Genomic DNA, 15,359 nt, shown 5'->3' on the forward strand with positions numbered 1-15,359 from the left:
AATTTCTTCTTAAACTGCAGAACATCTCGAACAGCAGCTTTTAGAAAGCTGCACTGTCCATGTAGATATTTAATGAAAACAACTTTAAATCCTAACTATTTCCTATTTCTGTGTCAGCAATATTAATAATTTCATTGTTCATTCAAGCATTCATAAGCAGTAAAGTGTTGAAACATCTGAACTATATACCATTTTTCTTAGCTTCTCCACTAGTCCAAGTCTGTAACAGTCTCCTATCATTTCTGTTCAGGGATTTCAGTTGTGGAACTATTTAGCTACTAAAAACGGTTGCATCCACATTTGCCAAGGGACTTCTGGGTCTCCCTTGTAACAGAGATACTCTAATATCTTAGGCCATTAACACAGAACAAGACCCAGTATCACAATTTCACCCATATCCACAGCTGACCTCCACAATGCTTTTAGTGACAGGTTGTCTTTTCCGCCGTAATTCGTTGGCTTCTCTTTCTATAAAACACAGTGGCACTTTCCTCACTAGAATCAAGGAGCTGTTGGTCTCAGGAAAGGATAATTCAAGACCCAAGTCCTCCAAACTTTTGTAGCAGCATCTGAGGAAATACAGATATCAGAAATAAGACAGGAACGTAGCAACCATGTATTTCTGTAGTTCCCATACGTTTCTTCCTGCAACAATTTCCAATCTCAAAATCCATGCATCATGAGCCTCTAAGTCATTTTGCCCTTTCAGCCTACATTCAGTCACATTTCTTCACTCCAGTCGAAAGTGCATATTTCATGTTCCACAACCACAAGAACTAAGAGTCCTGTATTATGTGGAGAGAAGCTCTATGTCAAAACTTACAAATCTATCTTTTCTAAAGATGCGTGAAGATGCATGTTCCCACACAAACATCCCAAATATTGAAATTATGCAGCATAAAGACTCCTTTGTCTAACCTGAAAAAACTGTGATTTTAATTGACAGGGAAAAAAATTATTCTAAAACCTTTATGATGGTTTAATGAACTTAATATCCCATTAAGCAAAGAAAACCCAAAAAAGAATAACCTCTAGTTAAACTGACATGTTACCCTGTGGATGGAAAAATACACACCAAAATGGGACTTCACAGACAGGTAAGAACTTGTCTTCAAAATGAAAGTAACTGTAATAATATATAGTTTATTTCATTAACTCAGGGAGTATTCACTTAAAACAAGGGTGGTGAAGGTCAATTTTAGAAAACAGATTCTTTGGTCAAAAAGGAAGCCAGTCTAAACTTACTAAAATCAGTCACAAGAATAATACAATTATTTGCCTCCATATGGAGATGACTTGTGTAATTGTACTCAAAAAGAGACGACATGTATAGCCTTCAGCAAAAGCAGAGAAAGACAGAAAAAGCCCATTGTGGTGAAATAACAGAATCCAAGCAGCAATTTAAGCCAATCAGGCTTTTTTTTTTTAAAGGAAAAAGGCAGAAGAGGAAGTTCAAGAAAGTCAACAGAACAATGCATTACTACAACGTTTACTAGACAAATAACAATCAAAGCTGTAGGTGAACTAGAAGTCTAGCTGAACTATTAAATAGTAAGCATAGCTGAAGAGAAATGTCTCTTAGGGAAATTAATTTATTTCATTACATCAAACTTTACCACATAATACAGTCATCTCTGCCAGCACCAATAACAACAGAATTCAAATTTTTACATAGTAAACTTTTTAGTAAGGATAGTTTCACACAGTGATTGTAAAGAGATGAACTGCCCATAAATACTGATAAATTAAAGATCAACACAATAAAAGATCACACACCTATTCCTATAATAAGCAACAATCTTAACAAGAAGTGATTTAAAAGCTGTTGAGTTTGCCACAGGCATCGCAAAAAAAAAAGAGCTATTTGAGAGTAATTAGGTAGTCCCGTGAATGTTAGCGTAGAACTTCATCTGAAAATGAAGAACAATGCAGGGGAAAAAACCCCACAAATGCACGTGGCAGGTCACAAACGGGGATTCTGGGGAAAAGAGTTTGATTAGTGTCCAACAGGTCTGCAATAGTCCAAGACCAAATCTGTATCTAAACTCATGCAGTACAAAATTTAAATATCCTAATAGTAGCTAGGCCATAATTCTGAAACATCTGAGAAACAACATTCATTAGTTACTGCTGGCAGTGACCTAGGATCAAGGAATGCATTTTTAAAGGATTCACAATACAATCTTTCCATCCCTCATCCTGCTCTTCTCAAACAGCACCTGTTAAACCAGTGACTAGATGGACACTCCAGGCGCTGCATTCCAGTGTGCACTCTCAAGTTCTGAGCCCCAGACAGCAGGATCTGTTGGAGACTGCTCTGGCACCCTCTTAGCCCACACATGAAGGTTTACTTTCCAGGGAAACCAAAGCACACCGCAGAGGCACACAGATGACGTGCCACAGGGTTTTGGCTTGAGATGTTGCAACAATGTGCCTGAGAAGCACACCTATTTTCCTCAGCACAGATACTGCCGATTGCTCTTGGCTCGGGAAAGAATCAACAATTTTTTCTTGAGCTTTGTGGTAACCTAGCAATATATAGAGATATTCCTGGTCAAGAGAGCTGTCCCCAAAAATTTAGAGCTATTGGACATTACTAACCGTAGAAATCTCCTTTGTTCTTCTGTAACTTCAATCTCCAAAGGGGGAGAGATGGAGGAGGAGAGTAATTTCTTCTTGCTACATGCTGTGGCTTCCTTCTCATAGGAATCTGTGAATGAATCATTTAGAAGTATCCTCTCTTAGAATATTTACGTAGGCATTACCCTTAATGACCTTATAGTTTGGCATGTAATTCCTGTTTGGATTAAAAAGTGACCACATAATGCCTTCTCCTGAAACTTGTGGAGGACTGGGAATGCACGAACCAGACACCTAGTCTCTGGGGAAGGGTTGGTTAATGTAACTTTGTTTTTTCCCACCAGTTCCAAAAAAGAGTCACCCTAAATAGCAAAAAAAACCCCTACTGATATATTTAATCCAACTCATAGAGAACAATTTTTCCACAGAAAAGTCTGATATAAATGACATTAAAATACTATTCATTAAGCATTTCTCCCTTTTTTTCAAAGGAACAGTGTTCCTGGAACCCTCTCTGCAGGAATTGCACAGTGTTTATTGATGAAAGAAAAGGTCAGTGATTTTTGTATGGCAATTGTGCTTTTTAAACACTGAAACCAATGGCTAATGAACTTACAGAGAAGACCATTATCCTCTGCAAGCAGTTTTAGTCTTTAAGCACAGCATTCAGCTAAAAAGGAACCAAATGGCCTATGCTCTTTACTCAGCATCCCATGTCACAGCATAACCACATAATCTTATTGATGTTGTTCTATTTCCTCTTCATTGTTTTTCCTATCAGTCTTCCTGTTCTTTCATCGGGACTATTTTAGTTCGATAGTTCTATGGGTAGGGAGTATATCTTCTGTTTTTGGAAACACCTTAACAATTTTTATCTACTATGACTGCTACAGATCCTGAAGGTCTGCACTCTGCTATGGATCAAGATAAAGATACCAAATGAATATCCTCCTGGTTTCATACATCCCAGATTTATCCTTACACTAAGTTAGTTAGCAAGCTTCCCCTTTCAGTTTGTTTGTACTTTTCTATGCCTTAATGATTATCTTTCTTCCTAAGACCATCTGAATCTTCACCTGCAATAAGCTGCTCCAAGCGGATCCGTTCATGAGCTGCATGTTGGTCCACCAAAATCAAGAGGTTTCCATCTAAAAATGTACCACAACAGATGAGAAATAGGGAATTTTGTACCAGACAACTGCACACGTTGGAAAAATGACCACTCACTAGAGGCCACATTTAGAACAGACCTATCAGCCAGTTTTACAGAAATAAAGTGAGGAGGAGGCCATGTTGGCAGAACATAGTCACTAGAGAACAGAAATCTAGGGGTCCAAATTGGCATTTAAATTAAGGCAATTATATTTAGTCAGAAACTCTTGTCTGTTGACATGTTTAACTTCAGAATAAGAGCTATGGTTACCCACAAACCGTTCTGTTTAATATAGTCTTTAAAAATATTACAAAACCTACTGATTTTGAATGCCTTTTTAGTACAGCTTCAGCAAGCTTCAACAATGAATATGTCCAGACACTGTGAACAGAGTCTGAAAAATGATAGTAATTTGAGCAGAATCTACTTTTATAACATTAATGTGAAGGCCAGAGAAACATTCAAAAATGTCCAAAGTAAAGACAAAGAAGATCCAGGAAATTTCAAGTAAGGACTAACATTTTCCTCTACTCTCAGTATCATCCCAAGGCAAGAAAAGAATACAAACAGGACAGCCCTCCCTCTGCAGTCCAGCTGCACTTAACAGCCACCTCAACTTCATGTTAATAACTACTCTTACCTGCCTTATTATCTGTTTTATTCCTAGTGTTGATTAAACAAGCAATAAATTTATTGTCCACTTGCTGAAGAACCTGTAAGATAATCAGAAAAATCATGACCCAGTGGTAAAACCATTTTTAAAATTCAGGTAAACAAAAGAGGATGACAACTAAAATGGAATAAGCACAACAGCTGGTAGGTTGATTACAGGAGTGAGAACCACATCTTACCTAATCTCCAAGGCTTAAAGAATTTGGTCTAGCAAAACTGAGACTGAGAAGGTATATAATTCTTCTTTATATAATACAATGGGGGGCAAAATATGGAAAAGGCAGCAATTATTTAAGCTAAAATTCTGTCAGTACTGGCAGAAAGTTAAATGACCATAAATTGGTCATGAAACACTTCAGTCTGGAACTAACAGAAAGTTACAAAATATCCAAGAAAATAATTCTAGATCAATTTTTTCAAAGAGAGTCATAAGGGCAAGAGCTTTAATTGTTCTAAGGTGGAGCTGGAAATTTAAAGAATGGATTAAATGCTTGTGTAGAAGCCTCCTTGAGCTGAGAATTAAAGCTGTGCACAGCAACTCTTGACTATTTTATTTGCTGATACCAGCAAAAGAAGCTAAACAACTGGGTTTTTTTTTAATTTGAACTCTGTGTTTAAGGACTCGTGCTGATCATCTGTAGAAGCCAGGAAGCTTTCTTTCTTTCCCCCCTCATTTTCTGATGAAGAATTTGCTCTAACTTGATTCTGCCTTCCCCTCAAGCATCAGAAATCAACCAGAGCTATAGGGAATACTGAGCAGGGACGCAAAATGCTTTCAGTATTTTACATGGCATTAACAGACGTGGTGGTAGGGAGGAATTTCTCCCCAAGTCATGTATACAGAACTCACTCTGAATTCTGTCTCGCAACATACGCATTGTTCATCTCCTAAGTGATAATAAATAGATGTTCCAATTTCTCTGCAGGGATACAAGACATGAATGATTCTTTTTATTCTTTTCCTGTGGCATGATGCAACATTTTGGGCTTTTGTCTACAGAGATCCGCAAAATTGCTACAGGGTACTGAAGGCAGTATTTAACTTCTTCAGAGATGGCAAGTGGTAATTTCTTCTAGCTTTACCTTCTTAAAAATGTACAAAGGAAAACATTATACAGGTAAAGTTAATTACAGAACCATTCACTAAGTTTTAAAGAACAGTTCTTATTATAAGCAAACAGAAAAATGGTACCTTTCATTTTTCTGCTTTCCTCTCCTGTCTTTTCAAATCATAATCTGTTTACTGTAATAACTTCATTTACTCCTGTTATTCTTGCAAACACAACATAAGTAAGGGAATCATTTGGATCCTTGCCCACCCTGGCGACCAACATTACCACACCCCGCACAGTCAGAAACTGCAATCTCAAAGTCAGCAACCTGATAGCATAAGAATAAAGCTAACTGGGCCTATAAGCCCTTTGTCATTGGGATGCAAGAGAGGCAGAGAATCCAGTCTGGCATTTCTATCCAGACAAACCATCAAATAATGTAAGGTGAAGCCATACGTTTACATTAGCTTTTAAGTTACTTTCAAAACATTTGATAAAGAAGCGCTAAAACAGGTAAACTTTATGTTACGTTGCCATTTTTAAGAATCACTTTTCAGAACAGATGTAAATCTTAAAGTGAGATTTCAAGTCTTTCCACAAAATCTGGGATTTGATTTTGAAACCACTCTGCTGCAGAATTACATTTGGAAGGTAAAAAAAAAGGAAAATACAGGACTCATTTCAGAGGAATATGAACTAAGCAAATGCCTATAATAAATACAAAAACCTACCCACTGAAATATCATTTACTTAACAGTGTTTCTAAGCAGCAGTAACAGGTCTGCCTCTTTATTTGATTTAACCGTACAGTCAAGAAATTTAAGAGTCACTTGCAGATATCTGATTAACCATGAGATGATACTTAGATCTGGAACAGCATGCATGTCTTCCATGACGACACAGCAACAAATTCTGTTTGTACTCATGAAAATTAGGGATATCAACTATTTCCCTCGATATTAACCTCTTTCCTACTAGGCAGAAACATCAGCAAATCCCATGAGATGAGTGCAAATTTGGGGGTAAAAATTAGTAATAGATCATATTGTACCTGCATTGAATGAACCATGTCTTTGGTGAAACGATAAGGATACAAGATGTTGTGAATTTTCACAGCCAGATTGTCTGCCTGACTGCTGGTCACATCAACGGCAATCTGTAAACAGGAGAAGCAGGCTATAAAGGACATGGCAAAAAAGGCAAACGTGCACCAAATACCTCCGCAGAAAAACTGGAAGTAACTGTATTTTGTCAAACCAAGACTTTATACATAAACCAACCTTAAACAAACTTTACACACAAGAATAGCACTAGCTAAAGATACCATCCAGTAACCCCTTTCCTTCCATCCTCACATACCTTCTCACCCGGATATTACCTGCTAACTTCAGTGCATTCAGCTGATTTCAAGTACCTACCAGAAAACCTGAAGTTAATTATCAGTCTATGTGAGCTCTTAATGGATTATATCAGAAAAGATGTATTACCCTGAAATGAGTCACGAGTCAGTCACAGCAACAACTGAACAGAACTGTTCCTTTTCAGAAACTCACTGGCAGGTGGTTTGCTACTCCATCCCTATTGTTTGCAGGTGGAAATGGTTACATGCGTATGTTTATACACACACAACATGATGATTAAAGATAATGCCACCTCATGATAACAAAGGAAGTTTTTCCAAAAGCTCCAACATTGTTTCCCTCTGGCTATAATCCTGCCAGGCTATAAAAACAACTATAGTAAAATACACTTTTAAGATCCACTGCATTCCAGAGAAAAAGCTGGGTTATTTTGACTGTTCACAAAGAGGACAGACACTATACTACAATCTTGCCATTTTAACTTTAAGATAACTATGTCTGTAGAGGGAAAGACAGCTTACAATAATGTTTTGCTTTTGAAATAACATAAGGCAAAAGATTAGCCTCATACCTGCTTCTCTGACTTTGAATAAATCCACAATGATTTACATTTAAACAGTCTATAAATGTAACCGTCAGGGCTATAGTCTAATATATCACTGAATAACTTATATGCAGCGATTACGATGTATGCAATTTTGGTCCCCATGTCAGAAAATAACAGAAGGCTAAAATGATTCCTATTTATTTTAGCACGAAATGTGAGCTAATACTTACCTCTGGGCAGGGAATGAAAACAGGATTATCCCATTCTGAAAGCAATGACCGGAGAGACTCCCCTTCAGCATCTGTGAAAGAACACAGAGATAATACAGGGACTACCACCTCACACAGGTATTATTTTATTTTTTTCCTTCATAAAAATGGGAGAACGTAGAAATAAATAATGGAACATGAGACTGGGCTTCTCTATTGTCTGCTTTAACTAGAAAAGACACTGTGCAGCTTTTTGACCCCTGAACATGCTGCAGTATATTAGGCCCTGGAAATGGAGTGGGGGTGGGAAGGGGTGGGCCGGAAAAGAAAGACCTGTTTAGCTACCCACTCCCTCTGGACAAAGCCACATACCAAAAAGATTATTTCATCCTTTCCACCACACGCACTCAAAAACAGTGAGTATTGAAGCTATTTTTCACATTCCAAGGTTAGAACAAGTACAAAGAAGGGAGTAGGTAATTTTTCTTTAAACTAGTGACATAATTCAACAAAGAACTGGATAATTCATCCTGTAAATAAGTATCCCCTAACCTGCCTTCAACCCCAAAAGATTTTTTTTTTTCCGGTTCTAGACTTGAGATGACTCACATGATCCCATTGTTAACAGACCTTGAGTAATTCTGGGTTCCTGTTGGGACACCTGGGAGATTTCTTTGAATATTTTTTTTAACCCAGAACATGGTGTCCTGGAAAGCCAGCCCTACCTCTCAGATCCTGGCTTGCTAGAGTCTTCTCTTTTCGAGGTCTAGGAAGGAAGGGTAGCAGAATCTCACTTCTAAAGGGATGGCACCTGAACTGAATCCCTAAACACAATATAAATTTACTGCTGTAGATTCAACAGCATGCAAAATTACAAAAAGCTATATGATTATATTCTCATAAATGTGCTTAGCCCTGTACCAGTTAGAGTATCCCACATATTTTGCAATCTAACATTGAGAAATGACAATGTATATGTAATAAGCTAGAATTATCAGACACACTTGCACCAGGAAATGTATTTTAAAGTATTACTGTGGCTTCTGCAAGACTGTCCTTCTTAAAAACTGGCTGCTGCTTTAATCACTAAAGAATTATTTCCAGAATTAGTGCAATCAGAAGTGTTATCCCCCCAGAAAAGAGGTGTAGTAAGTCAGACATCAAAACACTTCTGACTTCCCTCTGTTAAGGTGTGCAAAACTGTCAATCACCATTCCTATCACTAGGTAACAGTTATCAGGAACTTCTAAAACTGAAAAGCACAACTCAGTGAGACCAGACGAGATATCAGAGTTAGCCTAATAACATGTTCCTACCCACCCAGAAATCATTTAATGATATTTCAAATGTGCACTGTTATCAAGATTATTAAGAAAAGGGGCTTAGATTTCCAGCACAGTGGTAAACATTTCACCCTTCCTTTGGTACAATTCAGACTTCTATTCTTTGTGAAATAATAATGAATTAATAAAGTTCCTTTCTACCAAGAAATTAAGGGTGTGCATTCAGGAAAAGTGGCAGAGTGATAACAACAAAGAAAACCAGCTGCGTGCCGATAAGCTCAGTATGAAAATGCTCTGAGACCTGAGGCCAGTCCGTAGACTCCTGACTGTTGTCTCGATTCCAGTAAAGAACCAATGATGGTCTGACTCTGGGGACTGAGAATCCTTTCAAGAATCCAAACTGGCAGGCCAGCATGGAGAGTAACTCAGCACCCCGTTGTCATAAAACCCAGAACAGAGGACAAGATGTCCTGACGTGGTTCCTGGTAAACTGTGACAAATTGAAAAATGCTGCCTAATTCAGACTTTGACAGAACTTTGATAGCTATTGTCAAGGAAAGATATTATCTCACAAGTTCACAAAAGCATCTATCATCTAATATGAACAGAAGTCTGCTATTTTATACATGTAACAAAGAGTCATTTCGTGTTGCAGGGAAAATCCTCATTCAAGATACACGTTGTTCATAAAACTAGGATTTTCTTCTCCAAAGGCCAGTGAGAATTCAGAGCTGGCAGAGATATTATTAATATGGTTTTTCTACAAATAACATCAGAAAAGGTGCTGAGGATGATAATGTATCTACTTTATACATGCAAACTAGATACAATTAACATACTTCAGTATTAATTTTCACTTACCTCAATTAGATCTTTAAAATATACTAGTGTAATTTCATATCAGTCAATAATGTAATAAAAGTAACAAAAAATGCAAACATAGCTGGCCTAACAATGAAGACCAAGTTGAACTGGGATGTTAAGCTACTATGAATGCATAGTATTAGATTATTCAAAAAGGCATGAAATGAGGCTTGATAAATTGTCCTGTAGCAATCAGTTTAATCAGTACAAAGATGCCCGAGTCTAACCTATAAAATCTAGCATTTCTTTTGAGAACATGGCTTGTGACTGGAAAAGATGGCAGACAGCCACTAGTGTCATGGAAAAGAGGATGTGGATTTATTCTTACCTCCTTCCGCCAGTCACCAACCACCACACCTTCTGTAAATTTGTGTATGAGATGCTGTTCCTAATAAATCAAGGGGCTATGAAATTCTAAGTCAACACCACGGGGTGATTGACACTAAAAAGCAAAATGATTCTAAAAAGCAAAATGAAAGCATACACAGAAAGTAAAGAAATTATTTCACTCCTGGATCTTAATAGCAGTCCAAAACAGTGTTCAACATTGAGACGTGAATGCTGGTTAGGACACAGTTAAGTTTGCTCCTATGGCTAAGAAGAATTAATATTCTTTGCGTGAAAAATGTGTGAAAGAACATGTTTGTTGAACTCTGAAAATCTAAGATCTATAGGGTCTAGACATGGTTCAAACACCTTGCGAAGGTTTGGGACGTTCGACTTTTAAGCTAAGAAAAGCAAAAAAGCTGCGGTAGACATCTCACCAAAGAATAATATCACTGACCGAGTTAAGAAAGAGTGACACCACTGATTTGGAGAGTAACACCAATGATAAGGCTAAGAAAGAACAATGCCATTGGAGCAAAAAAGGTGCAACACAATATACATCTTCAAAGACTACAGGCTGTACCTCATCTGAAAGCATAAGGGTACGTTCAGCGTTCTCGTCGTGAACAGGAATGTACTATCCAGACAATCTGGATAGAGGGTCACACCTCAGTTCTTTGGCTGGCTACTACGCAGCACTGTGGCCAGCTGAAATCGGTAAACCATGGAAATCTAAAGGTTTAGACAAGGAGCGTGCATTTGCGTTTGCAAGTAGTTTTACCTAATAAAACCAGAGATTATGTTCTCCTTGTAGCAAATTTACTTCAATGGAACACAATAAATATTAAGAACTATCGGCATCAACTATTACACTGAAAGGTAATAGCTTAACAACTGAAACACCTACTGCACCAGTGTTTCTGTGAGTGGTGATAAGGAAGTAACAGAGGCTATCATGACTGATTAGGCACATATTTCACAGGAGAACTATCTTGGAAGAAGTCCAAAGTACTTTTTCAAAGCAAATTATGCAGTAGAAAATACAGTCTACGTATGGAATGACTACATCTTCGCTCATAAAATCTGCCAGATTTATAGACAGAACAAAGAACTACTCTGAACAAAGATATACCCACGGAAGGGGAAATTATCAAAGACATTATTGTGCTCAGCCCAGTCAGGAGGACACAGAACACAAAATCTGACAAACAGAGTAGTGAAGGCTCATGAACACCACAGCCCTGAAAAATCAATAAATGTAGTGTCCTATCACCCCTGAAAAAGCTCCACCATCAAACCATCAACAATGCTGTACATCTCCTACACAGCTAAACACGAAGGAACAGTCTTCCAGAATCTGTAGAGAGGAAAATACACATTCTTGACAAAGAGTTAGATATTTGTTCATTTTTCAAGGGCTGTTTTCAATTTCGTATGCAGGTTGAATAAAGATCATTTTAACATGTGTGTCTCAGTAACAACATATTCTTAGAAACAGTGAAGGAGAAAACAGTAAAAACCACAGTATTTTTCTGGTACACTTAAGTTTCTGTCATTTCTTTTTACTATTTTATTTTAAATTACCTTTTAATATCTTGAATGTTTGTGTTTGACTGTCTCCATAGATCACAACATTTTCCTGTTTTCCATACAGCTATTACATATAAGGCAGTGGCTATTTCAGTATTAACTGTCAGGTGCTCCAGCAAGATATCTTACGCACTTAGCAGAACACAAATTATTTTCCTCATCCCGTTTTTACAACCACCCCCACCCCCACTCCCCTCTTACCGCTCTCTGAAACAACATTCACAGCCATTGTGGTCATGTCTTGAATGCAGGTAGCTTGAAATTCTTCAGGAGGAGTGCCGTAGGTGCTCAGTCCGGTTATTTTATTAATGTGTATTGTCTTACCCGACAAAACATCAAAATCTTGCAGCCAGTCAGAAGACCACAAATCATTCCTGGGACTGCCCGTGCTTGCGTGGCCTGCAGCGGATTCCCAGTTACTTGGGAAGGCCATACTGGGAACCTCAGTGTATTTCAAATTCTGTTCTGAGGAATCATCCAAGGTACTTTTGTCTTTACAGATGATGCTAGTACAATCCATTTCAGCAGGTAATGATAAAACACTGCTTGACGAGACTGTGTACTCCCCTTCTGTGCTGCTGAGTGGTGATGGGCTGACAGCACCTTCCATGGACTCTGCCTTCGTAGTGTCCGACTGCCAGCAGGCATCCCTCTTAGAAATGCTGTAATTACCTTCCCTCATTTTTTCCACTGAAGATTTGTATGTTTGACAAGCATTATGTAAAAAATCATTATTTGAAGATTCAAGATCAAAAGAGTAATCATCTTTTCTACCTGAATCTGTTCGGAATTGTTCACCAACTTGTTCTACTTCTATACGGTCACTTTTCATTCTAGACAGTTTGGATGACAATGATCCTGGAGATCTCTTACAACTTGTATTTTTTTTACTAACCTCAGAATAATCAGACAACGTCAGAGGACTCTGACTAAGGGCTTGTTTGTCCTGTGAAATTTCTCCACAGCAGAATAAAGTCTCTTCCATAGAAGAAATCTGGCAACTGTTACTAGAATCTGTATCTTCCACAGCTGGGATTTCACAAGTGCTCAAGTTACCACGACTGTCATTCTCATTCTTTGAAAAGTCACTATTAGCTTGTGAATTAAAAACCACGAGACCAAATTCACTCTGCTCTGACAATGGCGTTGGTAGCATACATCTGACTCTTCCATAACGTCTCCTGAACTTTTCTAATGAACCCGGCTGTGTGGCTAAGCTCAGCTTCTTAGAGGGCTGAGATCTTGGCAAAGCTATTTGTCTTCTAATGCTTTGGATAACTTTATTGTGAGGAATACCTGAAGAAGTTATCAGCGGCAATTCTGTGACAGCTGATGTCTCATAATGTCTTTTACTGGTGACAAGAGGCGTAGCTATCTCCTCACTCACCTCATTTGATAAAGTTTTGCTCTCTAACCACCCATTACCATCAGCCACACACACTTCCCCGGTGTAAGGAGATGTATATTCTTTATTTGTATTACTGGAAATATCATTTAAAGACTGAACTGGAAAGTCCACTCTGTGGTCAGAAATACCCTTGGTACTGACAGGGCCAGGTCTATAGTGCATGTTTAATGCAAGACCTGTTTCTGTTTGTTGATATTCATGGGGGGGCTCACTTTGCATAACATGAGTTAGGAGGCCTGTAGAGCACCATTTTAATGGTACTGAACCAACAGCCTCTCTTCCAGCATCTTCTGTTGCTTCAGCCATTTCCCTGTCTCCTCTTCTTGCATTACACGGTGTCACCAATGAACTTCCAAAGACAGTTTCAGGTCCCACTGCTGTTTCAGCAGGGACTGCTCTCTCAAATAGCAAATGAGTAACATCATTATTTGAGATACAGACCGCATTCCTTTTCCGCCCTACTGTGCCTTGCTGGCTTCCCACATCATTTATGCAATTCTCTGCACCATGCTGCAGCTCACCATAACTGTCTGTTTTTCTTATTTCTGATCTGGCCCCTCCTCTGAAAGATGAACAAAGGCTTTCTGAAGGTCCCAGACGAGTATTAGATCCATTTTGGGAAGTGTTAGTGTCTTTTGGCTCCTGCTCTGAGATACCTGATATAATGAAATCAGAAGCTGTATCAGCCTTGCTGGGCAGTGGAATCTCCACTTCGTTTCTACATGGATCAGATGGTTCAGCAACCTTCTGATCTGGGGCGATTTCAGTTTTCTGCAGATTTTTATTTGACTCTGTAAGACTTGCAGATTTTTTTATAGTAACAGATTTCCTTTTGACGTTTTTTGACTGCAAGCTGCATATTTCATAGGAATCCACAATTTCATCGCATGCTTTCTTAAAGTTGTCTTGGATGCTTTTCTCATCAGAGATTGAGGGCTTCAGAGCTGGAGCATTATACAAACAAAAGTCATTATCTTCATTAAATTCTCTGATGTCCTCACTACACGGTTCAGAAAATAAATGTTCTTGTTTCAAAAATATTTTCACTCCTTCCTCTACGCAAGTTAGAAGAACATCCCAGTTCTGGAACTCAATTAGAGTCTTTGCAGGTTCCAGACACACGTCGTAGTCACGGTACGCACAAGTCACATTGACAATAAAAACCCCATACAACTCTGTGCCACAACGATGACGACCAGGGCTTGAACTAGTCTGTCTGCTCTCAGGGCCACTTTTTGCCTTGCAAATGACACTTTCTTTTCTTAATAAAAAATCAATTAGTTTATGTAGTTTTGTCTTTAAAACAAGCCTTCTATTAACATATAAGAACTGCATATTCTTGTTGTAATGTCCTTCAATACTGATATAACCACTTAGTTCAAATCCCCCAGACTTATGATTTATTTCTCGTAACTTCTGCGATCTTCCCGGTCCATAAATTTGACAAAAACGAGAGTATACATCTCTTGCCTTAGGGAGCTGAAGTACCATAGAACATGAAACATCGTTCCTTAAAGAAAGTGAAACAGTGGGATGCATCAGCGAAATAGCCTCTACTTTCTGTCTCACTCGCTCAAATTCCAATACGGGATCCATACACTTTCTCCTCACAGGTAACTGATGGAATAGATTATACACAGTGACTGTAGTTCCACCACTTGGCCTGCTCAATTCAGCTTCACAGACTTCCAGTGCTTGCCCATTGTGAAACAGTTTCACAAACGTTTTTGCTGTCTTGCTGGTCTTCGATGAAACTTCCACTACACTGGCCATATTGGCTATGCTGGCCACAGCCTCCCCTCTAAAGCCATAGAACTTGAGGTTCTCCAAGTCTCTCACTGAGCTGCACTTGCTTGTGAAGTACCGCTTTCCCATCGCATTTAAGTCCTCTCTCCCCATCCCAGAACCATTGTCCACCACCTGAATCTTAAAAGCTTCCAAATCCACCCTGATAGCTATACATGTTGCTTTGGCATCGATGCTATTGAGTACAAGTTCCTCAACACACTGCTCCAGTGAGTTGACAGCCACTCCAGAACGCAGCCTGGCTTGCACATCTTCCGTCAAACATTTGATCATGTTAAAATCAGAGAGACGAGCAACTCAAAAAACTGAAGGGAGCTCAGTTCTCCATGTTCCTTAGAATAGCTACCCTGCTGAAGAAGGGGAGGAAGGGGGAAAAAAAGAAATACAAATTAGAGGCCTAAAAACCCCATCAACTTATTGCATTCATCCCCATAAATATACCTTTGTTAAGTCTTCCTGGTATTCAGAGACCTTTTCTGTGATTACTTTCCCGCTCAGGCTTTGAGT

General features: G+C 38.6%; 1 protein-coding gene across 1 annotated transcript in view; it reads right to left on the reverse strand.

Annotated features, from left to right (window-relative positions):
- The window catches only part of MLH3 (mutL homolog 3), an 18,342-nt gene extending 3,217 nt beyond the window's left edge, over positions 1-15,125 (reverse strand). The window contains exons 1-8 of the mRNA XM_010140601.1: positions 11,840-15,125; positions 8,300-8,398; positions 7,596-7,666; positions 6,509-6,613; positions 4,374-4,446; positions 3,657-3,728; positions 2,602-2,710; positions 410-569 (exon numbers count right to left, since the gene is read on the reverse strand). Coding sequence (XP_010138903.1) covers positions 410-569; positions 2,602-2,710; positions 3,657-3,728; positions 4,374-4,446; positions 6,509-6,613; positions 7,596-7,666; positions 8,300-8,398; positions 11,840-15,125 — 3,975 coding nt within the window. The remainder of the gene's footprint in view (positions 1-409; positions 570-2,601; positions 2,711-3,656; positions 3,729-4,373; positions 4,447-6,508; positions 6,614-7,595; positions 7,667-8,299; positions 8,399-11,839) is intronic.
- Positions 15,126-15,359: the final 234 nt, after the last annotated feature.

The sequence above is a fragment of the Buceros rhinoceros genome, unplaced genomic scaffold (assembly GCF_000710305.1).
Source record: "Buceros rhinoceros silvestris isolate BGI_N320 unplaced genomic scaffold, ASM71030v1 scaffold9967, whole genome shotgun sequence".
Classification (NCBI taxonomy): domain Eukaryota; kingdom Metazoa; phylum Chordata; class Aves; order Bucerotiformes; family Bucerotidae; genus Buceros; species Buceros rhinoceros.